The 27,712-nt window shown below is 40.2% G+C and overlaps 1 protein-coding gene across 1 annotated transcript in view; it reads left to right on the plus strand.

The window, feature by feature from the left end:
- LOC136857912 (luciferin sulfotransferase) overlaps positions 1-27,712 on the plus strand; it is a 278,523-nt gene that overhangs the window by 181,060 nt on the left and 69,751 nt on the right. The window contains exon 4 of the mRNA XM_067136977.2: positions 24,520-24,667. Within this exon, the coding sequence (XP_066993078.2) occupies positions 24,520-24,667 (148 nt within the window). The remainder of the gene's footprint in view (positions 1-24,519; positions 24,668-27,712) is intronic.

Here is a 27,712-nt window from a genome sequence, read left to right on the forward strand (position 1 = left end):
CCATTTTACCTAAAATTCTCAAATTTGCCTCAATAAAGGCAATGAAATACACCTATGTTTAGGAATGGTTTCAATTAGGGTTTATCTACAAATATTGTGATCACCACATCACATGCCGGTATAGCACTCATAAGCAAATCGCTAAAAGATGTGCAGACTATTAAACTTGAAGGACCCATTTCTCGTCACTTAAGTGCCAATAACCCTTTATTTCTGAGGTAGATCAGCCTCCTGAAGTTTGAACGAATTCGGTGATCCCATATCTGTGCCATGGGGTAAGTATGAGAGTCTCAAAAAACAGCTTAAATTAGATGTTAAAATTCTCACCAAGTTAATTAGTTCCTTGAGCTTGAATATTGTTCAGCATGTTTATCATGCCTGGGTATATGTTGCCTGAAGGACTGTTGCAGAAGTGAATCAGTCAATCATGATGTAAATGATAAGTGAGAAACTTTAGAAGTTACCGAGTGCTAAAATATTTTAACGCTGTTAATTATTCTGTTCCGTAAACAAAGTTGGAATCAGGTAAGGACCTCAGGCGCGTTCGTGCTGGCGAGTACATTTTTGCTTGCATAACGAGAACACAAACAATTTTAAACAGACTGTGTTATTCTATACCATCATACATTTAATGGATACCTAATCTAATTTCGTACTTTGATGGAGATGTACATAAATACTGGTTAACATGCCAGCCCATTACTTAATACTGCAAGTTCAGTTTTTACTTCAAGACTTTCTTTTCTGCCATGCTGTCTGTTAAGTCGGGAATATCTGAAGAACAAAACAAAAAACGAAAACTTTGCTATTAGATAAACGACTGCATTATTGGATTAAGGCGTGCATGAAAAATGTGCGCTTAAAATGTGTTATACAACCTTATTCTGCATTACAGTAGATGGCTGTGATCATTTGCAGATTCGCCCAGGAAAAAGAACGACGATTGTCGACCGGCACGTTCCTGTTCTTTGAGAAGCTCCTTTCAACGTCTATAGATGCGATAGAAGCATCTTTAATTCCATTCATTCCCTAAATGTAAGTTCATCTTCAGTTCCAGTGATGCTAAAATCTTCGCCCGTCACCACCCGAGAGATGGAGCACGAAAAATCCCGAATTGTCAAGAACATGTTTCGGTTTGTCTGACACTGACATGCCAGAATCAACATGAATGCATTTTAATTGGTCTGCGGCTGTTCATACTAAATTGATCATTACTTGAAAAGCCACGCCTTTCTCCTGAAATTCGCCTTCATGTATGCTAGTTTTCCCTCCGTTTGCGTATTTGAAAACAATTTTTGGGCTATCTGAATGGCTTTGATGTTTCGCTCGTCGAGAGAATCTATTACATGTTTCACTGGCTGAAAGTTGTCACAGTATTAAGTACAGGCGTCGATCCACGTTCCCCACCGTGTGATGCTAGGCTGCGGTGGTAATGGAATGTAGGGTGCTTGGGATTTAAAAAGCTCCCTGAGTGATGAATCCGTAAGAAATACATACTTGGTTTGCGGCACAAGCTTGTCAACTTCAGGGAAATTCGATTTGACTTCTTTGGCTACTTTGTGTAATGCATGAGCTTTGATAGTGTTAGCAGCTTTAACTACGTAAGACGCTGCATCGTCCTGTCTTACCCCTCAGACCACAGAATTGCTATCGATTTACCAACGAGGTGATATGTTGTTGAATGGTTCACACAGTGCAAAACCTCGGTCGTGAGCAAAAATATCTTTCCAGGTCTATGTACTTCAGAAGTACTCATTATAACATTGGCAATGTAGGCCCTGAACATCGCTGGTTTCATCGATAGAGAAGAATATTTCTTTCCCGCAGCCTTGTGCTCTTATTTACCTCATAGTGCTCTCATAGCAGTGAAATACATACAATAGTTTTTTCGGAAAGTAGATTGGTACGGAATTTAACGGCCTGTGTACTTTTCAAAGAAATCTCCGAATTTAATATTGTTCACTGTCCAGATAGGAATGTTCGCAGTGACCGAAGCTTCACACAAGTCTTTGAAAAATAGGAGGGGGTGACGTCACAGAGAGATTATTTTTTATGCCAGTAACAGCTGAGAGACTTTTCATTTGCTTTTATTTTGGATTTCACGTATGAGATTTTCTCGATCAATAAGTTGCTGAACGGTAAATCTCCAATCTCCTGCCATTTTCACTTATATTTTGCAGAAAATATTTTTACCATCGGTAGAAAAAATACCCCCCCTAAATTACGATATTATTTGTTTGAAATTAGCAGCCTTACTTGGCTTTAATTTCGGCATTTTATATATGTACACTGGAAACAAAAAGTGGAATGGATAACAAAAGATAACTCCACACACGTAAGGCTACACTGACTGGCGTTTCTTGGCCAAATGTTATTTGTCCTCCTACCCTCGCTTTCAACATCCCTCTAGGATTAGTTACAATTGCAGGTGTCTCTCCTGACAAGTGGACATTTCCAAGAAAAAGGGGTGACCAAATTTTCTGTATTCTATAGATTTACAAAGCGTTGTGAAGATTCTATGTCTCCGTATTCATCCTCGCTTAAAACTGCGGTTTACCACGCGCATAAATGCTTCAAAATTCTCAAGCATGTAAGGAAATGGCACAAAAAGTATAAAATAATCTAATAAATTCAATAAAATGACGGAATAACGACGTATAATTTTAGAAAATGGCTTAAAAGTACAAAATGGTAAAAATGGCCTAATAAATTAGGATTTCTACAATGTGCGAACTATGATCAGGATTGCTGTACAAGTTATCAATATGACGTGTCGCCAAAATCCTAGCCCTTGTATGAGCTACGATGGACATTAAACAAATAACATTACTTCAAAAAATAAGTTCTCAGTAGAAAACGATATTTTAATTTCATCGCAAGCTCATCTGGCCTTTTCAATGGTGAAATTACCAGCGATTCGTTCGAGTGTGACAGCGGGTTCAGTAGTTTGACTGCAACATCTTTCCAGCACGCTGGATGATAGTGCGCCATTGAAACATCACTGAAAGGTATCAAACGTGACAGGATTTATATTGTGTCGACGGTACTTTTCCCTTTACTATCCCTTTTAATTTAATTGCTTGCTTCTCATTTTTATTCATTTCTGAGAAATTTTGACGCAAATTTAATAATTGGTACATCTAGGAAATATTAGAAGGTTTAAATATTCGCAAGATAATGTAATCGTTAACTTCAACCGTGACAGGATTTGTATTGTGTCGACGGTACTTTTTTCTTCACTATCCCTTTTAATTTAATTGCTTGCTTCTCATTTTTATTCATTTCTGAGAAATTTTGACGCAAATTTAATAATTGGTACATCTAGGAAATATTAGAAGGTTTAAACACTCGCAAGATAATGTAATCGTTAACTCAGTGGCACGCATTCATCGGTCAGAATTTTAACATTCCTTACGACAGGTTAGCGTAAGATTATCACTACACATGCACTATGCACAACATGCTAAACCGCTGTGTATACACTGGACGTTAACATGATTCTTTGTATAGCATTTTGAGTGACCTTGGTAATTCATCGCATTAAAGAGTTGGATTTATGTCCATCTTCGGTAAAAACGGCAGATGACGGAGCAGATAAAAAGGAAACCTACATGTATTGTATACAAATGCGTTTAGGAACTGTAAACTTGTAAACGTAATGGAGAATTAAAATGGATTGAATAATTGTAAAGTGTTGTAAGTTCTCTTATTGGATGAAACATATCGTTCTATATTTGATGGCTTTTTTTTCAATGTCGTAAGTTTCGTTTATATTGTGTATTGTGTCACACTGACAAGAGAACGTCTTCATATTTTCATTGGTAAAGAAAATGGATATGTGAACGCTTATAAAGAATAATACGATTATTCTTCCTTGTGGAAGATATCAATGAAACAGTCCAGTCTTGTCGTAGTTAAACACGTCCACAGCGTTTCGCTGGATAACTGGGCTTAAAACCTCACTGAATCTTCCTCAAATTGGTTATAGGTTTACGTGAATGTTTACATCGTGATCATAGCTATGGGATCTCAAGTTTACAAGTAATCCGAACCACAGGGATGCGACTTTTCATTTTAAGAATCCCACATGCATTGGCCGAGATCCGAACCACTACACCTTAGTGAGAATCAAATTTTAATGTTAACGTATTATTTTTAAGTTGGCGGGTTCATGCTTTTTCCCCCCCTCAAACATAAGTTGTATAGAAAGTTTTATGTTTATGTCTGCTTTCGCAATGGAAATTAACTATTGGTTACACAATCTAATATAGACTGTGATTGTGGTACGGCTAAAATATTCCACAATTGGTGTCACGCACATAATTTGAAGTAACACTAAACCTGAAATAACACTATTTTATTCTCATGTAAATTTTTAAAATTATTCACTTGTTACAATTGGAATGAAATCGCTAACGAAATGTGGGGCCTGGGGTTCAGTGCGTTTACCCTTCAAGGAGAATATCAAACGTTTTTCTATCGTTACCAGTTGAATTATCTGCCGAATGTTTGTGGTTATTGATAAAGTGGTGGTGGTAATTCTTGTTTTAAGAGGAAGTACAACTAGGCAACCATCCTCTATACAACATTAATCAGAGAGAAAAAAATGGAAGGGATCCGACACTTCGGAAAATGAAGATATCGGCCAGTGACAGACAAGAGCAACGAAGGGCGAGAAAATAGAAGACTCCCTAGTCCTCGAATGCTATAACAGCGTCGGAGTAGAAAATGAACAAAACCAAGGGAGGTCGGATAGGATAGAAAAAACTAAGGAGCTTGGCACGTTAAGTGGAAGCAATGCTAGGACTCAGCTTAGGGCCCCGTGGTCGCCAACCCACGCTCCCAAGTTGAGTAATCATGGGCCCCTTTTAGTCGCCTCTTAGGACAGGTAGGGGATACCGTGGATGTTATTCTACCACTCCCACCCACAGGGCTGGTTATTGATAAAGTAGCATATCTCCTCAGTTTAACTACTGAGAATGTTGGGGGCCACGAAATATGCCAACATTTATGCAGTATCTTCATCTTTATCGCAGCTGCATGAATACTAACTCAGGGACAAAACAGGAAAGCAAAAACTATGGAATAAGGGTTAGTTTACCTAAACACAAGTTTATAATGACACTCACCACCGGTTCTCTATGTTCAACACATGCGATTGGTTGAAATCTCTGTCAGCAGAGTTTTCTCCTAAGTGAATATGATGCGGATATCTCAAAGACCATATTCAAAGGCAATGTAATCCATACCTTATCATGAAATTCCCTACTGCCCTCAAACATGCAGAGTTTAACTATGTAAAAATAACTAAACGAAGAACTTCACTCTTATGAACGTGACGTGTGAACGTCCACTCCACTTTTTCATGTTTCCACAGACTTCCGTCAGTTCCACACATAATTCCATGTAGTTTGTTTGTCTCTGTTGTCCTAAGGAATGTATGTGGGAGACAGCAATGGCTGCAATTTGCAGCTTAATAGCAGATTCGTGAATATTAACTAAGGGACAAACGAGGAAGAGGAAACAAAAACTATGGAATGAAACTGATACCTAAACAGGAGTATATAATTGTATTTAAAAAACGGTAAATATCGTCGTCCATATATTCAATGTATAATGTTTCTTGATCTACTAGGAAAATCAATACCAGAGTGAAGGGTGAAGTACATATCGACATATGAAGCCCACGATTTTATGGAGTCACTAACATTTTTCTTCTCTTTCCGAAATATCGAGCAAAATTTATTGGTTTTCTTCACCGCCATTTCGCGAGAGGTATTAGTATCTATAATTTGCAACTTAACTGTTAGCAAGTCATACGTGACTGCTTTCTTTTCCTTGGTTACGGCAAATATGATTTTCTGTGTCTCAGATCAGTGAGTTTCAATAACAGTTAGCAAACATATTTATTGTTAGTTGTAGCCATGGCGACAAAATGAATACTGACGGAAGTGAGCGATTATTGGAATGAAGTGCACAGTTGAAAAATAGGATTCATTTGCTCAGTTCTCAAACCTGTGCTATTATCTGTACGAAATGCGCAGTTTACGCAGTTTAACCCTTTGCACTCCTGTATGTCGGATATGTTCGGAACATATGTTTATTCCAAGAACAGCCTGCGTTAATGACATCATTTAAGCTTACAGCAAATGTTGGACAGTGTAAGCTACCAGTTTACGGTCTGCAGAATGTATTTTTCATTCAAGATCAGGGGGTAGTGAACGGAGAGACACACTTCATCTAGACACACACTCGGAATATTACAAAGGAATGTGCTAAATGCAGTAAGTGACAGAACAAAGAATGGCGAAGAAAAACATTTTTTCTCCAATATTTTTGCGATGAAACTAGGGCGTCATCTAGATATTTGCTTCGAGGCGTGCTATACAGAAGGTAAAGGTAAACAACGGATATATGACTAAAAATTCTTCATTTCAAGGTTTACTTCACTTTCTTTTCAGTTTTAGACGTACATTTCCAGAAAAATAAATACGAGCAGAGTTGTGTGACCAGATCAACTTATCCTAGTTATAAGGGTTAACGGTTCAGGTATGACGTTACACATAAACTGAGCGTGTATAGGCCCTTATGACATACAGTACATTTACGTTGCGCACCTTCCCAAAGAGGCTGCTTCCATGAATCAGAGCTTTCCTTTTGCATACAAAATGATGGCATGTCTATCCCAACTAATCATCATTAATTCACAATTCCGTCCATGCTTTCTTTTTTGTACTGAAGGGAGGATTTTCTTCCATTTAACCATTTACTGTACATTTCTTGTCGCGATTTACTTTGAACTCTCTACTTACATTGCGTTCTTTGCCTGTTCGTAAACTTTTGATGTAAATACGACTGTAGTTTTGGAACAGTACTTCAGCCGGTGAGTATTAGAAAGATATGAAAGTTTAAAAATCGAAATCATTTCTAGACAAGAAATGCGACGGCATTTTAAAGAGGAAGAGTCAGTAGCAACAAGAGTTTAGACGCGGCATGACGTCACCGAGTGATACATTAGTGCCGCCATCTTTAGGTACCGAGCTCGATAGCTGCAGTCGCTTAAGTGCGGCCAGTATCCAGTAATCGAGAGATAGTGGGTTCGAGTCCCACTGTCGGCAGCCCTGAAGACTGTTTTCCGTGGTTTCCCATTTTCACACCGCGCAAATGCCGGGGCTGTACCTTAATTAAGGCCACGGCCGCTTCCTTCCAATTCCTAGGCCATTCCTATCCCATCGACGCCGTAAGACATATCTGTGTCGGTGCGACGTAAAGCAAATAGCATCTTTAGGTACTAAAACCACCGTGCCATGCGGCTAAGCTGTGGTATCTGGAGCGGTAATACGTCGTATAAGATGTTATTTGATTCGTCTCAGTAACTCCTGCAAGTATATGTGAATATTTGAGAAAATAGTGGTGCTGTGCGCAGAATTTATTTCGTTTGCAGATATATTGTAGTAGACATGGGGCGAAAATGGGATAATATGAAAGATTACTGGCTTCATTTTATAGAAAACGCAGCTTTTGAGATGATACAATGGCTTATCAGACTTCCAAAATGTCCAAAATCACCTATGTTGAGCACCAAAGAGCGTCTCAAAGTGAAGGCGGCCGATTGTCGTGAAGCGATCACATTTACTGCCCCAGTGGTGGAAAAGTTTCTAACTTACACTAATTAGATACTTTATTTATACAGTACCAATAACGTAGTACGTACTATAAGTCAAAACTTACGTCCGTGCCCCCAAACCTGACCCATTCGATTTCTTTTGAAAAATGTAAATCTATAAATTTAACCATCGCACATAGTTAGTTAGTAGTATAAACAGACTGAGGAGGAACATGAGCGGAGGACGAGCAATGAATAATGTTTGGAATTTTTGGCATTTGTAGGGTAGGATGTCGGGATTTTTTGTACGTTTTATCTGATTTTACCTGTATACTATGAATTTTTGAATTTTGGGATGCTGTTGAAGAGTTGGAGTTTTTGTGCGTTTTACCTGCTCTGACGTAGGTTTATTGAAATTTGGAATTTGGGATTTTTAGGAATTTTTAAAATTTGAATTTGTATGTGTGGGAATTGGTGGTATTTTACGTAAAAATGAAAAGGGAGGGACATCGAAGCGTAAAACTATGTAAAGTATCGAATTCTTGACTTGCGACATGGGGAATGGTGTTGAAGTGTTAAACTGTGATATTTACCGGGCGAGTTGGCTTTGCGGTTAGGAGCGCGCAGGTGTGATCTTGCATCCGGGAGATAGTGGGTTCAAACCCGACTCTCGGCAGCCCTGAAGATGGTTTTCCGTGGTTTCCCATTTTCACACCAGGAAAATGCTGGGGCTGCACCTTAATTAAGGCCACGGCTGCTTCCTTCCCATTCCTAGGCCTTTCCTATCCCATCGTCGCCATAAGACCGATCCGTGTCGGTGCGACGTAAAACAAATAGCAAAAACAAATAACTGTGGCATTTGGTGATCGGTGAATAGCGAATTTGGGAATTACGGAAATTTTTAATTTTTTTGTATTTGAAGCGACTGAATGATAAAGTATTCTACCTTCATGTAGCCTATTCGTTCATGTTGCTTGTTCTGGCTGTATAACATGCAGAATTACCTGAAGAGAGAAGAGCAGTTAATTATATTTTCTGCTGAACTGTAAGATATTCTGGCTATGATATCTTTCAGCCCCCTATATATACTTTCTTAAACTTTAACAAAAAAATTGTTGTAATTTCCGAAAGTCTTTAAAACTGAAGATATATTTATATATATACTTTTCAATGTCCTTTTATTTTTAAATTGAATGATTATTGCGATTATTCCAGTAAGAAACATCAACGAGAGGTTTTAATGTCTTAAAAGTGAAGTCAGAGGCTGGAGTTGTTCGTCGAACACTCTCCGCCCTAGGAAATAACAGTTTTATCGCAAAACTACGTACTGATCAGCGTTTTAGACACTTTCTCTGATCTACAGTGCAGTTTTAGGCACTTTCTCGAGTTTGTCGTGAAGCTACTTATGAACAGCGATTTAGGCACTTTTTTATGGGTCACAGATTTGTTTTAATCACGTTTTGGAATTTATCTCAAAACTACCTACTGATCAGCGTTTTAGCCACTTTGTTTATGGGCGGCGGGTCCGCCTTGAGCAATTCTTCGAGTTCATCATAAAACTACTTACTGAATAGCGATTTAGGCACTTTTTCATGGGTTACAGGTCCTTTTTAATCACTTCATACTTTAATCGCAAAGCTATACGCTGATCAGCATTGAAGTTGGTCTACACTGTCATTTTAGGCGTTTTCACGGTTTAATCGCAAAGCTTCCTTCTGATCAGCGTTTTAGACACAGGCCAGGCCAGTTTTAAGAACTTTTCAGAATTTATCTCAAATCTGTCTTCTGATCAGCGTTTTAAACAGTTTGTTTAGAGGCTACAGGCCACTTTAAGGACTTTTTAGAATTTATCTCAAAGCTGTCTTCTATTGATCAGAGTTTTAATGGGCTACAGGGCCGTTTTAAGCAATTTTTCGAGTTTATCATGAAACTACTTACTGAACAGCGATTTAGGAACCTTTTATGGGCTACAGGCCAGTGTTAAGCACTTCTATATGTATTTACGAACCTACTTGCTGATCAGCGGTTTAGTCCAATTTTTTCTGGCCTTCAGAGTCGTTGTAGCCATTTTTATAGTTTTATCGCAGGTTTTTTCGCTAAGAAGGCTCAATGGCATAAGATAAAATGTGTTAGGATTAGAGTGGGTCAAATTGTCAAATTTACGGAGAGTAGAATGTACGACGAGTGCAGTTTGTTAGTTATTTTTTCTAACCCCTTTGAACTATGAAATAATTTTTTGGTTGTCCTATATAACACGTGAAATTTGACAGATATTTGGCTCTTTTGACCTGAGACCATCCTTTTTATTTGTCTTGTAGAACTATCGAAATTTGACAGCTGGTTGGCTAAGTCTTTTGAACTGAAAGTATATATTTTAGTTTTCCTATATAACACACGAAACAACTGTTGGTTGGCTAAGTCTTTTGAACTGTGGGTATCTTTTTTGAGTTGTCCTGTATAATAATCGAAATTTGACACATGATTGGCTAAGTTTTTGGAACTTAAATTATATCTTTTAATTTTCCTATACAACATGCGAAATTTGACTGTTGGTTGGCTAAGTGTTTTCAACTGTGGATATCTCTCTTGTTGTTGTTGTCCTGTATAACACGCGAAATTTGACATTTGGTTGGCGAAGTGTTTTGAACTGTGGGTATCTTTCCTTATTTGTGCTCTATAACACCAGAAATTTGACAGCTGTTTGGCTAAGTCTTTTGACCTGAAGGTATATTTTTTAATTTTCCTATACATCATGCGAAATATTACATTCGGTTGGCTCTTCTCAACTGTGGATATCTCTTTTTTTTAGTTGTCCTATAGAATACTGTTGGTTTGCTGTCTTTTTGCACGATGGGTATATTCTTTAGTTGTCCTGTATAACACGTAAAATTTGACAACTGGTTGGCTACGTCTTTTGAACTGAAGGCATAGTTTTAGTTGTGCTATATAACACACGAAATATTTTTAGTTGCCCTATATAACACAAACACAGTTGAATATTCTATTTATAATTACTGTACCTCATATTAAACAGGTTCACTTGTGTCTATAATTCACGATAATACGTAAAACTAGACTACTTGCGGTTACACTCATGATATCACATAAAAACTGGTCCACTTGTACCTTTTAATCATGGCATTACATAAAACTGGACTACCTCTGGTTATAGTCGCGATATTACATAAAGCTAGTATGCTTGAGGTTATAGCCTCGATATTACATGAAAATGGAGTACGATGAGGAAGCCAGTTGTTTGGAGAGAAGAAGCCGTGTGCTGGTAAGTGATCATTACAGTATAGTATCCAGTTTGATACCAGCCATTCTGGTAGTTTCGTGGTGATGTGGAGAGAAACAAACGAGGAACAATACAAAAATTAGTCACGAAACTAAGGAATGAGTTGGCCGTTATGTGGCTAGTCCGAAAAAGAAAGCGAACTTTAGAATAGGATTATAACGTAGAATGTACAACGAATGAAGATTTGATTCTTTTATAGACAGGTATGATCCATGTCAGCCCCGTGATGTAGAGATAGCATGTGTACATCCTACCCGAAGGCATCGGGCTTGATTCCCGTATGGTCCAGAGATTTCAATCAGTCTGTGGTCTGTACAATGGGATTTCACTCAGCCTCATAAATCTACAGAGTTTTTTTGTCTGATATGACAAGTAGCGAACCCGGTGTGAAAAATGTCAAATAATACAGCTGACGATGTCGTCATTCTGACAACGTTGCAATACAGTCCGCTGTCCACATCCGTAGTGTAACGTTTAGTATTATTATTAGCTGCCGTCCACGGTGACTCGGGTTCGATTCCCGATATAGCCAGAGATTTAATAACGACATGAATGCTGGTATGTGATTTAAATAGTTCACTGCTGTTATGGTTGTTCCTGAAAAGTGCTGCTCCACCTCGGGACATGGACACGAGTTTACTCCAATCCACTGGTCATCAGGCTGAGCAGCAATCCACTAGGCAGGCCAAGGCTCCTAATGAACTACAGAGACTTCTTCGTCGGCAGCCCTGAAGATGGTTTCCCGTGGTTTACCATTTTCACGCCAGGCACTTTCCTGTTCCATCGTCGCCATATCTGTGTCGGTACGACGTAAAGCTACTTGCAAAAAAAAAAAAAAAAAAAAGACTTCTTCGTCAGTGTTGTTCCTTGCATGATTGGCCAAGGCCTTCGGTTCAGAGGGCTTTGGGTTCGATTCCCAGTCGGGTCGGGATTTTAACTACATTTGATTAATTCCTCTGGCTCGGAGGCTGGGTATTTGTGCTCTTCTTAATAAATATGCATCCTCATTTACATACAACTCAACACACTACTAACGACCACAGAAATCTCCGGCCATAAAACACCATAAAAGTCCTCATGTAGCGCCGACCACAAAAATTGGGGGAAAGGCCAGAAAGAAGATCAATATGGACGTTTATTGTTTAATTTAGATACGAATTATTATTCAGTACAACGAAACACTTCACACATGCAGTTATTTTGTTAATACGATAGCCTCGTGTCGGTAGATTTACTGGAACGTAAAAGAACTCCTGCGGGACTAAATTCTGGCACCTCAGCGTCTCCGAAGACCGTAAAAGTAGTTAGTGGGATTTAAAGTAAAATAGTATTATTATTTTTTGCTAATATCATTTAACCTCCAAAATTTTGGAATCTAATCAGGTACTTAACCATTGTGAACCAAACCAAACCCAAACCCCATCGCGCAACAGCCCCGAAAGAACATGGCCTACCAGGCGACCGCTGCTCAGCCCGAAGGCCTGCAGATACGAGGTGTCGTGTGGTCAGCACGACGGATCCCCTCGGCCGTTATTCTTGGCTTTCTAGACCGGTGCCGCCATCTCACTGTCAGATAGCTCTTCAATTGTAATCACGTAGGCTGAGTGGACGTCGAACCATCCCTCAGATGCAGGTAAAAATCCCTGACCTGGCCGGGAATCGAGCCCGGGGCCTCCGGGTAAGAGGCGGGAAAGCTACCCCTACACCGCGGGGCCGGCAACCACTGTGAACACGTGATGGAAATATCCCACCTACCTTGCTTGAATAAGTTCGCCTGTTTTCTCATTTAAAATTCAAGAAGAATCTTGAAAAAAAAAAGTCTTTCTTGGACGTACATTCTCCATCCCAAATCTAGTTCAATAAAGCCCCCCCCCCCCCTTTCACCCACACACCAAAGTAGACCTCCTAGTAGCAAAAATTAACAGACACTACTCAAGGAGTATTAATAGAGCTATTGACGACGAAGTTATAATTTCCTAGAAATGAAAAAGTACTACTACTACTACTACTACTACTACTACTACCGATTAACCGCCTAAACGATAATCGCAGTGTGACCGATAGCATGCCTGGTACAATTTTAACCTAATGGACCTGACAGGAGTAACACTCCGCTTAAATAGTGTTTTCGTTTCCTTTGATTCATGATAGTGGCTTGGGATGGTGTTGAAATAATCTAACATTTGAGTGCGGGTGTAAGAAAGAATGTGCACCCCCGGGGAAAATTATTGAACAGCGTAATCGACTGTAACCATACTATACAGTTGAAAGTTATGACTGTTTAGGGACACACCGATGGTATAAATTTAACGTCATGTTAGAATTAAATCGATATCGACGAGGAAAGAAGATATGTAACTGGGGTAACTGATGAATGGTACAAGGGAGATTCCTGAACGACACAATTACAACAAATCATGAATTAAGTGCACTAGTGGTTGTACTGTTCGAGTCGTATATTGAAGGCTAGCCAAGGCTAGCCGTTTCTATCAGAACTTGCTTCTCTAATTGGACTTCTACTATCGCATCGAATCATAGTGCTACTTAATTGACATGGACTCTCAGTACAGATATGATTAATGATTACAACTCATTTGGAAGAAGAGAAGCTAAAATTGACTTATCACATGACGGTGTATAGCCAGGGCCTCTCAAACGCCCAAAATCTCACGCGCGCAGAGCGAGGCGCAAGACCTCCGTGCACTGTGCATCGCTGTCGCTCGGTGCCGCTCGGTATGGCTCGGATCAACGCTTCGTCTCTGGGCTACTCGGCTATGCTCGGCTCTACTCGGCTATACTCGGCTCAACTCAGCCCGGATTTGGAGCGCTACGGCGCAAGTGGGGGAGAGGGAGACAGGCGGAGCGAGCGAGACAGGCGTGAGGAAAGAGAGAGTTAGCGCTATTGCTCCAAATCGAGGAGTGGGGGTCTGCACTCTGGTCAACCAAGCCAAGTCGTCTTTTGCACCGTGCACAGTGCATGCACCGCGCGCATGCACCCTGAGAGGCCCTGGACTGTATACTCATGTAGACCAGTCATGGAATTGTCTACAACCAAATACTCCACGGCAATGCACATACAATATCCTACCAGTTCCCTTGTTCTTCTTAAGACGTCGTCTCCGAACGGAGGTTGATGATCCACACGACCAGCTCTGATCTTGACATTGCAGCCATGCCCTCTGAATTTATTGGAATATCTCTCATGATCTTTAATGCAGTGGTTTCCCCGTTGCCTTCTGCATCTTAATGTCGTTGACCAAACTGGTTCCTCCGCCTTTGGGAACAATTCTTGTCGCCAGGACAATAGAGTACCCTTACCCATACCCGCTCATCCACTCTCAAAGAGACTGTTGGCACTTGGTATAGGGGATCTCCTTATACCGGGAGATAATCGGTCCCTTCATTCGTAAGCCGCCTGCATATAAAATATTACATCTATATGCAGTCGTTACACCCTCTCTACCACGGATTTCACCGTCATTGAAACAAGGACCAAATGGCATTTCCTTGTTTCTCTGGTTATTTAGAGAGGACCATTTCCTAACTAAGGACAAATACATTGTTAAGCACTCTCACGTCTCCACACGCTCTCCCGTGAATAGACAAATGAAACATGACTGCTAATATATTCATGTCCTAGCTCCATGCCATTCACACCACATTCAGCTTTGTTCCTTATTGTCCAAAACTCCCCTTAAGAAAATACAGAGTGTGGGGAAAACTTGAACTTTTGAATCACTTATCCCATCCTATCTATTCTTATGTTCATAAAAAATAGAACATCTTGAAGGACTAGAGATAGGAAGTTCATATTCACAGGACATGTCCATTAGTATGTTCTGCAGAAACGACTAGCATTGCAGTCACCTAGGTTCAGCATGTGTCTTGTTGCCTAGTAGGCACTGGGTCCTCGATAGGCACTGATAACTTGTTCCATGCGTGAAGGCATCGACGCGTATATGGCGCAAATGGCGTCCTGGGGGTATAGCCATTCATGCTGCATTAGCCTGGTTCCACAGTTCATCTTTGGTGGTTGGCATTGGGTCACAGCGCCGCACCCGTCGTTTCACTATACCCCACAAATTTTTGATTGGCGACAAGTCCGGTGATCGGACGGACCAGGGCCACAGTTTGACATCCTGTTACAACAAGAAGGCATGCGTTGTTGCAGCAACATGTGGTCGCGCATTGTCCTGCTGAAATATGGCGTCTGGGGTGTCATGCAGAAAAGGTATGGCTACGGGTCGTAGGATATCATTCACGTGGTTCAAACTGGTCACAGTGTCCTGGACACGCAGCAACTGTGATTTATGATTGTACCCAATAACACCCCACCACCATAAGGCCTTGAGTTGGCGCTGTATGTCTTGTGCGAATGTAGTCAATGTGATGTATCTCTCCCTCTCAGCCTGTCGGTGGCGAACCAAAATGCGGTCAACATTTTCAAACAAACTGAACCTGGATTCGTCCGAAAACACTATCTGCTGCCATTCCTGTCCCAAGTGACGTCGTTCCATACGTCATTGCAGTCTAGCATGTTTATGCACATTAGTCAAAGTTAGGCGGAGAAATGGACTACGCGCCGGTAACCCAGACCGTTATAAACTGAGACGGGATGTCACTTCTGACAGTGTACAATTTGTTATACTGTTCCACTGTCGCGCCATAACCTAGGAGGACGCAGATCTGTCCTGCAATGCCATTCGGATGTGGTGTCGATCTTCTCGGAGGATGGTCGGGGTGGTGCGACCAGACCCATCTCGTCTTGTCTACGGCCTTCTGTGAACCATTCTCTACACACCCGTTGCACTGCCGACACACTTCCTCTCACACGAGCAGCAATTTCCCGGATGGATGCATCATGTTCTTTCACGCCAATAATGCGCCCTCTTTGAAAGTCACTCATTTGATGGTACGGTTATCGCATACGTTTTGGAGGCATCCTGCACGTCTCCTCAAGTCATACTGAACAAATACCTTAAGTTTATAGCAACAACGAGAGTCGCAGGCACATTTTACCAGTCGGTGGTGGTGTGCCGAGATATCGATGTGGACCTTGAGTCTGAGGGGCGACGTGGTTCAAATGCTAATTATTATTTGAGAACATACTAATGCACACGTCTTCTTAATATGAACTTTCACCCGGTGAGTTGGCTGTGCGCGTAGAGGCGCGCGGCTGTGAGCTTGCATCCGGGAGATAGTGGGTTCGAGTCCCACTGAGCCCTGAAGGTGGTTTTCCGTGGTTTCCCGTTTTCACACCAGGCAAATGCTGGGACTGTACGTTAATTAAGGCCATGGCCGCTTCCTTCCAACTCCTAGGCCTATCTTATACCATCGTCGCCATAAGACCTATCTGTGTCGGTGCGACGTAAAGCTCATAGCAAAACAATGAACTTTCTATCTAGTCTTTCAAGGTGTACTGGTTTTTGTGGAAATGAGTGTATATAAAACTGTGGTTTTCATATGACAATACTGGCACGGAGAGGTTATTAACCTGGATAACGAATATTAATTAGAATAATCGTAATAATCCTCTAGCACTGAACGGGAGTACTCACAATATTCAGCTGACGAACAAACAGTTCGAAATAGTACCCAGAACTATGACATCGGATCTTGAAAACAAGTATCCATCACATCAGTCACCCATGCGAAAAACCATTTTATACTAATATCTCTCTGATTGTCAACGTTACGGACAAGAGTAGGACTGGAACTATTTTAAAGGATCCCTACTACGTGGTTATAATTTATTTCGACTATATAATTGTTGCAATATCGTTATTCCAATTTAGTTTATGCCAATAAAAGAGTAATTGAGTAATAGATTTCACTTTATATCAACAGTATTACTCTGTGTTTCTAGTTTCCTTCTCTCTTGGAACATGACCATTTGCGTAGTGGACTCGATTCGGCATTTGCTTCATATGCTATGGAGGCCGAATACCAGCACATTCGGTTGGTAACAAGGAGTGCTTAAGTATATGAGAGAGCATTGTCACTAAATTTACTGGAACATTACAACGCATCTTACCGAGCTCGATAGCTGCAGTCGCTTGAGCGCGGCCAGTATCCAGCATTCGGAAGATAGTAGGTTCGAACCCCACTGTCGGCAGTCCTGAAAATGGTTTTCCGTGGTTTACCATTTTCACACCAGGCAAATGCTGGAGCTGTACCTTAATTAAGGCCACGGCCACTTCCTTTCCACTCCTAGCCGTTCCCTGTCCCATCGTCGCCATAAGACCTATCTGTGACGGTGCGACGTAACGCAAAAAAAAAAAAAAAAAAACAGCATTTTCTAAAAGTGGAATTGGACTCTAAGGCCTCTATTAAGGCGTAAAATATTTATACTACCGTAGTTTCATCGTAATTATGTCATGTGTATATTTTATTTTGGTTATGACTTAATTGCTATGGGTGAAATGAAATGGCGTATGACTTTTAGTGCCGGGAGTGTCCGAGGACAAGTTCGCCTCGCCAAATGCAGGTCTTTTGATTTGACGTTCGTAGGCGACCTGCGTGTCGTGGTGAGGATTAAATGATGATGAGACGACACATACACCTTGCCCCCGAGCCAGCGAAATTCACCAGTTATGATTAAAATTCCCGACCCTGCCGGGAATGAAACCCGGGACCCCTATGACCAAAGGCCAGGACGCTAACCATTTAGCCATGGAGCCGGACAATTGCTATGGGTGTTCATTTTGAAGTAGGAAGTGCATTATAGGACGAGACTGGCTCTTATCTGGAGGTACCTTACTCGATTCCCGGTCAGATCAGGGAGTTTTACCTAGATTTGAGGTTTGGTTTGAGGTCCACTCAGCTTAGTTGAGAACAGTTGAGGAGCTATCTGACAGTGGGATGGCGGTCCCGCTCTAGAAAGCCGAGAGTAATGGACGAGAGCACTCATTGCTCTGACAACTCGTCATGTGCACACCCTCACATCAGTGAGTGCAGTGGAGTACGCACATTTTTGCTGCAGCGTTTCTCTTAAAATTTCATGTAAGTGGCGCAGGAGTCGAAATCAATGGAGTCAGAGGAAGATCAGCTTGTGCGTGTTATGTCAGCGGCGGACGTTCGACTACCATGTGTTGGTGAGACAGTGTACCGGAACAAGATACGCAGGAACAATGCTTATATCGAAGTGGGTGGTCGCCGTTCTTGTAAGTGGAGTTGGAAACTTCACTGGTGCTTAGTTAGTAGCGAGGACATGAATTCCTATTTAAAATGTAATTTACTCTCTGTAGGCCCTCGAAGTGTGTAATGGGAAGTTAGATAAAGAATGTATTGTTGTCAAATGAAGGGTTGTTTTAAAATGACTACACAGTTGGCAAAGATTGGACAAATGAAATGAAATGGCGTATGGCTTTTAGTGCCGGGAGTGTCCGAGGACAGGTTCGGCTCGCCTTGTGCAGGTCTTTTGATTTGACGTCCGTAGGCGACCTGCGCGTCGTGATGAGAATGAAATGATGCTGAAGACGACACATACACCCAGCCCCCGTGCCAGTGAAATTAACCAATTACACTAGCCTGCAAAATAAAGCATTTTTTGTGCGGTAAAAACGAAACTAGGTGGGTTTTATGAATTTCTTAACGAAGAATTCGAGAAAAAAATTAGTTTTGGCGGATCACGTCTGGTTTGGTGGCAATTTTACAAAATATTATTTTGTTCTTACGTAAAATTGTTGATACTTAGTATTGATTAAATTTGATGTATTAATGTAAATTTCAGCTTGCAAAACGTAATCATATTTTGCATGCACTGAATACACATAAATGCTGCTTTGTAAGCAAGTAGATAGTAGGTATTATATTTTTAATGTATATTGAAATTCGTGAAACTGAAGCATAAAGCGCCTTTTTTGTTTCGACTGTACAGTTGCTTTTAAATTAATATAACCGTACCTTGAATAAAAATTACATGGTTAAACATACATAGTTTTGTTACGTACATTATGTTCAGGTTAGATTCACACCTCCGTCTTTTCGCGTTTTCTGTGGAATTTCCGGGTTTTTTAAGTTCTTGAATGATCTCTAGATGGGTCGTCTCGTGCAATCGACCAACAGTAATCGGCCATCATATTCACATCCCAACGTCCCTGATAGCGTCGTTCTGCATCTTTGAGATCCTGGTGAAACCTTTCACCTGACAGCTCCTAAATTTAGAGGGAAATAATCCAGATGCGAAGCTAAGAAATGAAGCTTAAGGCTCATATTGCAACTGAGTTCCTTAAACTTTACCAACATTTTCCTTACAGTTTCTTTGTATTGATATTCCTTAATGTTGCCAAGGAATTTAGTCACTACATCTTTGAATGCGTTCCATGCCTCTTTCTCAATTTTGGTCATCGTGTCTGTGAAAATTTTATCCTTCATCTGTTTACGAATCTGTGGTCCATCAAATACGCCTTCTTTGATTTTTGCATCTAATAATGAGGGAAATAAAGTGGATAAATATTGGAAGCATAGGCTACTTTTATCTAATGCCTCGACATACAGTTTCATCAATCCAAATTTGATGTGCAAGGGTGGAAGTAGAATTTTTTCACGGTCAGTATGACTTACATTCCGGACATTTTTGGATTCTGGTTGTAGTTGTTTCCTTTCTGTCCAATTCACTGTATCCCAATGTTTATCCCGTGCCCTGCTATCCCAATTGCATAGGAAACAGGGAAATTTTGTATAGCCTTTTTGTTGTCCCAGCAACAATCCAATGATCTTCAAATCACCGCAAATTTGCCACCCTTGGTCGTGATATTTAATTTTTTCAAGTACCAACTGTAAGGTCTCGTATGTTTCAGACATTTTTGTGGAGTGTGCAAGGGGACGGATGCCAGAACATTTGTATTATGAAGCAAAAAAGCCTTTAAACTTATTTTGGAAGAGTCAATAAAACACGCCAGTTACTAGGATCATACTAATTTTTCTCCCAATCGACGCAGAAGATTTGAAACATCCGTACAAAATACAAGTTCATCTTCTTGAGTATAATACTTTCGGACTGTTATCTTTGAAAGGAAACTGCTTTATCAGTCCATCATAAACAATGCATAAGGGTTGGGGCTTTTAATACGTCTGTTTATTCAAGTGGTCTAAGATGAAAGACAAACTCTCAACTGTCTTATCTTCAATCCTACATACCACGCGGTCTAATGCGTATCTGGGGGAGTATGTTATGAATTTACCAGGAAATCCCCAACTACAAAATGAAAATTTAGACAGAAATAAACCTATAGTACAATGCAAACAATAACAAATCAAATCACATAATTGTATTCTAAAAAAAGTTGCGCGAGAACATCTCTCAACATTACATCTTACGAATTCATGCAGGTACTAAAACACCGAATTGCGTCAAAACTAGACGTGATAGTAAAAAAATAGCATCATTTTCGGAATCAAGGCAGCGATTTCTATAAGAATTACATATTTTCTATGTTACCGCAAAATAATGTTGGCTGGTGTTATGGTTAAAATTCCCGACCCTGCCGGGAATAGAACCCGGGACCCCTGTGACAAAAGGCCAGCACGCTAACCATTTAGCCATGGAGCTGAACCTTGGAAAAATAAAAACAGCATTTTACTTTCAGCCCAGCAGAGTAGCTCAGATGGTAGAGCGCTGGCATTCGAAGCCCAACTTGGCAGATTCGATCCTGGTTCACTCGTTGGTTTTTGAAGAAATCTTTCTTTCTTTTTGTTTGTTAATGCATCTCCTTCTTTCTCAGCCACTTTTACCACAACTTGGTTGCGAACAGTGTCACGCATATCGATTTCGCCAAGTTTTCCTGACGTCAATCCTGACGATGGGTTAGGAAGGTCTAGGACTGGGAAGGGAGTGGTCCTGGTCTTAATTAAAGTGAAAATGTTGTGAAAATGGCAAGCCGCGGAGAACCATATTCAGAGATGCCGATGGTGGGGTTCGAACCTACCATCTCCCGAAGGCAAGCTTAGCAGCTTATCAGCCCATATTGCGCAGCTAGCTTGCTCGATCCTGTGCGGTGCAGTGCAGTGTCACGTCAGGATAATAAATGCTGTCTCATAATACACATCGTATTTTCCTTTTTCATCTTCCTGTTACTTTCGGTGATATTAATAATGTTAATTCATACATTATGTCTTAGTGTATTAAGAGTACAGTAGAGAAAATAAAAGCCTCCGTGGCTCAGGTGGCAGAACGCCGGCCTCTCACCGCTGGATACCGTGGTTCCAATCCCGGTTACTCCATGTGAGATTTTTGTTGGACATAGCGGAGGCAGGACAGGTTTCTCTCCGGGTACTCCGGTCTTCCCTGTCATATTTCATTCCAGCAACACTCTCCATTAACATTTCATTTCTTCTATCAGTCATTTATCATTGTCCCAGAGGAGTGCGACAGGCTTCGGCACACATCCTATCCACGCCGCTAGATGGGGGCTTCATTCATTCCATTCCTGATCCAGTCGAATGACTGGAAACAGGCTGTGGATTTCCAATTTCATAGAGAGAATAACATATCTGTCAGAAGAAGCTGAAACAATTCTGTATGTCAACCTCATGTTTCATATATAGCGCGAATCGAACAGGCCAGCCCCCAGCTGGCAAATCAAGCTTGTTTCAATACATTGCATTCAAAATAATCACGGTGCTGAATTTGTAATGTTTGTAGTTTTATGGCTATTTCATGAAACAGTTTAGTTTCGTTAAAAACCAAAGTTAGTACATTATCTCAGAGGATATTAACGACATGAGAAAGTACTGTACCAGTGGCGTACGGTGAACATATTCGTTACCCCAGCTGCAAAAATGTTTTTTTAAATATAAGCAATCGTAGCCCACTGCACTCTCTAAAGTCAACATTGCCATTTTATGAACTCACTTGATAATTAAGTGGAAATATCACAAGCAAACAGACCAATAAATAAATAAATAAATAAATAAATAAATAAATAAATAAATAAATAAATAAATAAATAAATAAATAAATAAATAAATAAATATGTTTCATCTTAAAATATTCATTAGGTCATTCTGCAGAAAAGTTAATGTATTTGTGGATTACTCAGAAAATAATAAGTTATTTCATTGTTTTGTTTTCTCCTTCCATACATATTATAACTTAAAGGCATAGGCGATATTCTTGTATGTGCTCGCACAGCGATGACCTTTGGTCTGGGGCGCTAACGTTTCATCTGCTCATACAGAGATGCTTCTTCGTTAATACTACTACACACACGAAATTAAATATTAATGAAGACTTAAAAGTAGTTAATTTTTTAAATCAACACAAATTATGCCCTAAACCATCACGAGACTTTTTAAATCTGAAAAGAATTCGGTAATGAAATGCCGTATGGCTGTTAGTGCCGGGATATCCTAGGACGGGTTCGGCTCGCCAGGTGCAGGTCTTTCTATTTGACGTCTGTAGGCGACCTGCGCGTCGTGATGAGGGGTGAAATGATGGTGAGGACAACACATACACCCAGCCCCCGTGCCATTGGAATTGCCCAATTAAGGTTAAAATCCCCGACCCGGCCGGGAATCGAACCCGGGACCCTCTGAACCGAAAGCCAGTACGCTGACCGTTCAGCCAACGAGTCAGACAGGAATTCGGTGAAATTACAATTTAGTTAATTTTGTTACTTACATGGCGATAAATTTGTCCATTTATCTAAGCTGCATCACTGATTTACATCGTCATGACGCGAACATACAGAAAAATATCGTCTTGTGTGAAGACGAATAAAACTTGCACACGAATTTTGTCAAATAACTCCTTATTTTTGTTAGTAATTAACGTTTCTTTAGAATAATTTCATGAACATTTTAAGATCAAATGCATGTCACCCAGGTGGTCTACATATTGTCTGCTCTATGCCAAAAATTGACATTCAATTATCATTCCTGTATATAGAATAACAATGAAAAATTATTACATCTTGATGAAAATTACGCCCCTTGCCATTTTCAAGTCCGGCACTGCCGTTCACCCTCATCATTGGTGACAAACGATTGTTCAGTGGACGGGTGGGTTAGTGAGACACCACCGGCGATCTATGAAATGGTCTTTTGAGCCTTCCCTTTTCATCTCCAGAAACATCCTGCCTCCCCTTCAGGCCTTGTCTGCTACCTAGTGATTCCTGGCATACATTAGAGATATATAATTGAAAACAGACGTCACTACATGCTATAACGCAAGATATATTCTCACAATTAATATGCAAGGCTAATGATCATGTTATAAGAAGCCTGTTTACGTAGTAGCAACCTGTTAATTTTAGTTGCCGTAATATTAAGCAGGATTTAGTAGGTAGAAGATTTAAACCAGCTGACTGGAAGAGTAAACATCCCTAGGAGATTCCTGGAATACTCCACTTACTCTCTAATCATATCTGCTGGAGTCTCCCGAACACACGCACCCACAATGATACATGTTTCTAAGTTAATATGCCTTTTGACGTTTCAGAATATGGCAGTTTCTCCTTTAAATAAAAGATCAAGTCTACATGTTGGATCCAGACTGCAACCGGGAATTCATCACTGTGTGAGAAAGGATCAAACGTTGAAAAATTGTCCGATAAAGTGCCAGAATTTTAATGACAATTTTTAATTTAAGCATTAAATTAATATGAATCATACGGATGTCCGTGCAAAATTAGGAGTACCAAGGTAAAATGAAGTACTATAATAATAATAATAATAATAATAATAATAATAATAATAATAATAATAATAATAATAATAATAATAATAATAATAATAATAATAATAATAATAATAATAATAATAATAATATTTTAAAGCCCCTTATATTACCATAGATTTCACCTCACAGGAAACTATTAACGTGTCGGAATAAAAACAATTCGGGTAATTGCATTTGAACACCCTCACATGTCATCGTCCTTAGTCGGGAACGAACCCAATATCTGGAGAAGGGAACAACGACAAACCAGCTATGCCTTTAAGTTCAGATTTAAAAGAACATCCCAGTGAGCAGAAACAGTAATATACAACAGCTGACAACATTTTCCAACAAATTTTCCCTTGTGCAATCTGTAGATGTCACTTCAAATTTTGGGGTTAGGAAAATATGAAATGGCGTATGGCTTTAAGTGCCGGGAGTGTCCGAGGACATGTTAGGCTCGCCAGATGCAGGTCTTTCGATTTGCGTCCCGTAGGCGACCTGCGCATCATGATGAGGATGAAATGATGACGAAGACAACACATACACCCAGCCCCCGTGCCAGCGAAATTAACCAGTGATGGTTAAAATTCCCTACCCTGCCGGGAATAGAACCCGGGACCCCTGTGACCAAAGGCCAGCACGCTAACTATTTAGTCATGGAGCTGACTTGGGGTTAGGAACTTGTCAGCATATTACGTCGAGCTGATATGATGCATTATTCTAATGATTTATTGATTGTGTATGTAACTATGATTTATTTGAGCATGATGAACGGTTCTCGAAATACATTTATGTGGGAAAAGTTTAAGGCAAAATCAACTTGTGCAATGTCACTGTCAGGAAACCGTACCCTGGCCTCCCGAATTCAAGTCCTCAATTTTTAGTGTCCATGTCGGTCATAAGTATATATTGTATTTCATCATGTTAAGGTATGATTCGGTTTCTTTTCAGGATAATGACCATCGGATCACTTCCTCCTGATGTGCTTGAGTACTTCTTCAAGCTTGTAAATAGCTCACAGAATGGTCGTCGGCGGATCTTCAAGACTCACCTTCCTCGTGACTTACTGCCGAAGCAAATATGGACGAAAAATCCCAAAGTGAGTTCAATGGTTTCACATGGTTTATTTAAAACAAACATCAACTGGTAATTTTTGTTTCCAGGGACGAAATATTGAGGTCATCAGGTGGCACTTTTGATGTTGGTATAACCACCAGTTCCGTAATAATTTTATTTCGGAATCATTTCTTTATTAAAAAAATCACAGGCATAGAAACATCTTTCTGGTCTGCATACGATAGGCCAAGATAGCAACACAATTAAATGACACACAGGAGTGATACAAAACTAGCACATCTGGGCGAATCTCTGCAAACGCATACATATTAACCTGCCAAAAGCTAGTTCTATCCTTGTGATTTATAGATCAGAGGCCGTGAAACCTTTTCTTTAGACATTCCCTTATTGTTTGACGCGATAAGAAAAGTTAAAAATGAAAACCTACTACTTGTTTTCCAGTCAGTGGCCGGGTCAGGGATGGGATGAATGAAGCCCCCAACTTGCGGCGAGGTTAGGAATTGTGCTGGCGGCCGAGGCCTGTCGCACTCCTCTGGGGCAATGATTAATGACTGACAGATGAAATGAAATGATAGTGGAGAGTGTTGCTGAAATGAAAGATGGCAGGGAAAACCGAAGTAACCGGAGAAAAACCTATCCCGCCTCCGCTTTGTCCACAAATCTCACGTGGAGTGACCGGGATTTGAACCACGGTATTGCGATGAGAGACCGGCGTGCTGCCGTCTTAGCCACGGAGGCTATCATAAAAGTTATTGAAGCAAAATGAGTGTCTCTCCACTTGCCGATAGGAATTGATGCCTTGTTCGTTGAACAATCCTAGCGGCACACGTCTTTTCTCCAATACCATTTCAGCAATGATTTTAACACATTTAGTGTATGTAATATTGATGGAGATCCACTCTGCTCTTCTCCTCTCATACCATTTCGATCATCTGTAAATTCATGGTACCAATTCGACACCTTTTGGACCGATGAAAGTTTCTCTCTTAACAGGTGCAAAACCCCTGTGAATATTGACAGGTTCCGTATCTTTTCTCCGCGGAAAATAGATATCTATACAAAGCTCCTTCCGCGACTACTCGTTCATTTACTTCACCATGTGGCAACTGTCGCTATACCAAGGTGGTTGTTGTTGTTTACAAACTTCCATACCTGTAGGCAATCACATTCGGTAAGTTGGAGCGAGCTCCAATATTTTGCTTCTAAGAAATAAAACAGGAAAACGTACTTCATTCATGAGCTAGGGATATAGTGGTCATCGTTCCCATTGTACACTAGAAATCTGCCTGGCATCCATCGTCATTTTACAGTCATTACTGTTGTGGAAATAACTTAAACATTAAAAATTTAATCAAAATATTCATAAGAATGGTTAGATAAAACGTTAAATTAGGATAACATCTAATAATAGTGATGAGTTCTGGTAAAATGATTCATTTTTGAGTTCCTTCTCCTACACCGTGTGACTGTTTATTTATTTATTTACTAATTTATTTTTATTTATTTATCTATAAACAGTGTTTTTTTCCGGACTCTGCCTTCAAGATAACGGTTGTGGTTTTCATTTGTGTCAAGAAAATGGGTTGAATATCCTGCTTCAAACTCACTTTAAAATACAGATTTTCTTGTGCAAATTGTGCAACAAATTGCCTAGTTAGTGTTAAAATATAAATTCATTGTGAATCATTTCAGTCCCTTCTACGATGGCAACTCTGACTTTCTGCAGGCCTGAGTGGCTCTTCTCTGTGAGATAGCCTATATGTTCCAAGTTTCGAGACTTAATATGATTTACTCATGTAAATGTCAAACGTTTGTCGATGGCATGCTGAGAAACAATTGTAACCATGGGAGCAGAGGAATTCCCCAGCAGGGGTCTAAATGGAACTCAGTATTTGCAGTTATCGTGAAATATTGCATTTTTCCAAGAATACGCCTACATGCCGTAGATTTGACCGGGCATCGCACACACGCACACAGACAAACAATTACCAACAATTCCAAATATTATGGACTGAATGTGGCTCCTCGTTTCGGGGAAAAAATATGGCTTCCTACGCCATGGACTTGAAATGGTTCCTTGACTTGTATTGTCTTTCTTATGTACGTTGCCTAGCGACAGTGAATCTATGCATTTGATGATGCCGGGCTGAGTGGCTCAGACGGTTAAGGCGCTGGCCTTCTGATCCCAACTTGGCAGGTTCGATCCTGGCTCAGTCCGGTGGTATTTGAAGGTGCTCAAATACGTCAGCCTCGTGTCGGTAGATTTACTGGCACGTAAAAGAACTCCTGCGGGACTAAATTCCGGCACCTCGGCGTCTCCGAAAACCGTAAAATAGTAGGTAGTTAGTGGGACGTAAAACAAATAACATTATTATTATTATTATTATTATTATTATTATTATTATTATTATTATTATTATTATTATTATTATTATTTGATGATGATGCTTGTTTTTTAAGAGGCCTATCATGAAAATCATCGGCCCGAATCAATGCATTTAATCCTGGTGAAAACACGATGGATTGTCATATCTCAACACACTTCTTACGCCGGCTTTTCGTTCATAACTCAGCAACGAAAGCGAAAATTAACAATCGGGCTTCCAGGTGAATTTGGACCCCCTTCAATCTACCTGCATTAAAAAATTCAGACCTCCGTCTGCCGTAGATTTGCCTGGGCATCAAACACAAACACACACACACACACACACACACACACACACACACACACACACACTCTCTCTCTCTCTCTCTCTCTCTCTCTCTCTCTCTCTCTCTCTCTCTCTCTCTCTTTAATATGGGATATAACGCGTATGGAAATTAAATAATAACTTCTAGAGTCTGGGAGTTCACGTGATTATACATATTTTACTTAGTACTGTATGAGTTTATCAAATTTATTATATTCAAATTTAGCACTTCGTATTTTTACATAATTAATGATAATAAAACGCTTCACATAAAATTTAAATCCAAGTCAAATCTTATTTAATCAATGAAATGAAATGTCGTATGGCTTTTAGTGCCGGGATATCCCAGGACGGGTTCGGCTCGCAAGGTGCAGGTC

This window comes from Anabrus simplex, chromosome 1 (assembly GCF_040414725.1).
Source record: "Anabrus simplex isolate iqAnaSimp1 chromosome 1, ASM4041472v1, whole genome shotgun sequence".
Taxonomy (NCBI): Eukaryota; Metazoa; Arthropoda; class Insecta; order Orthoptera; family Tettigoniidae; genus Anabrus; species Anabrus simplex.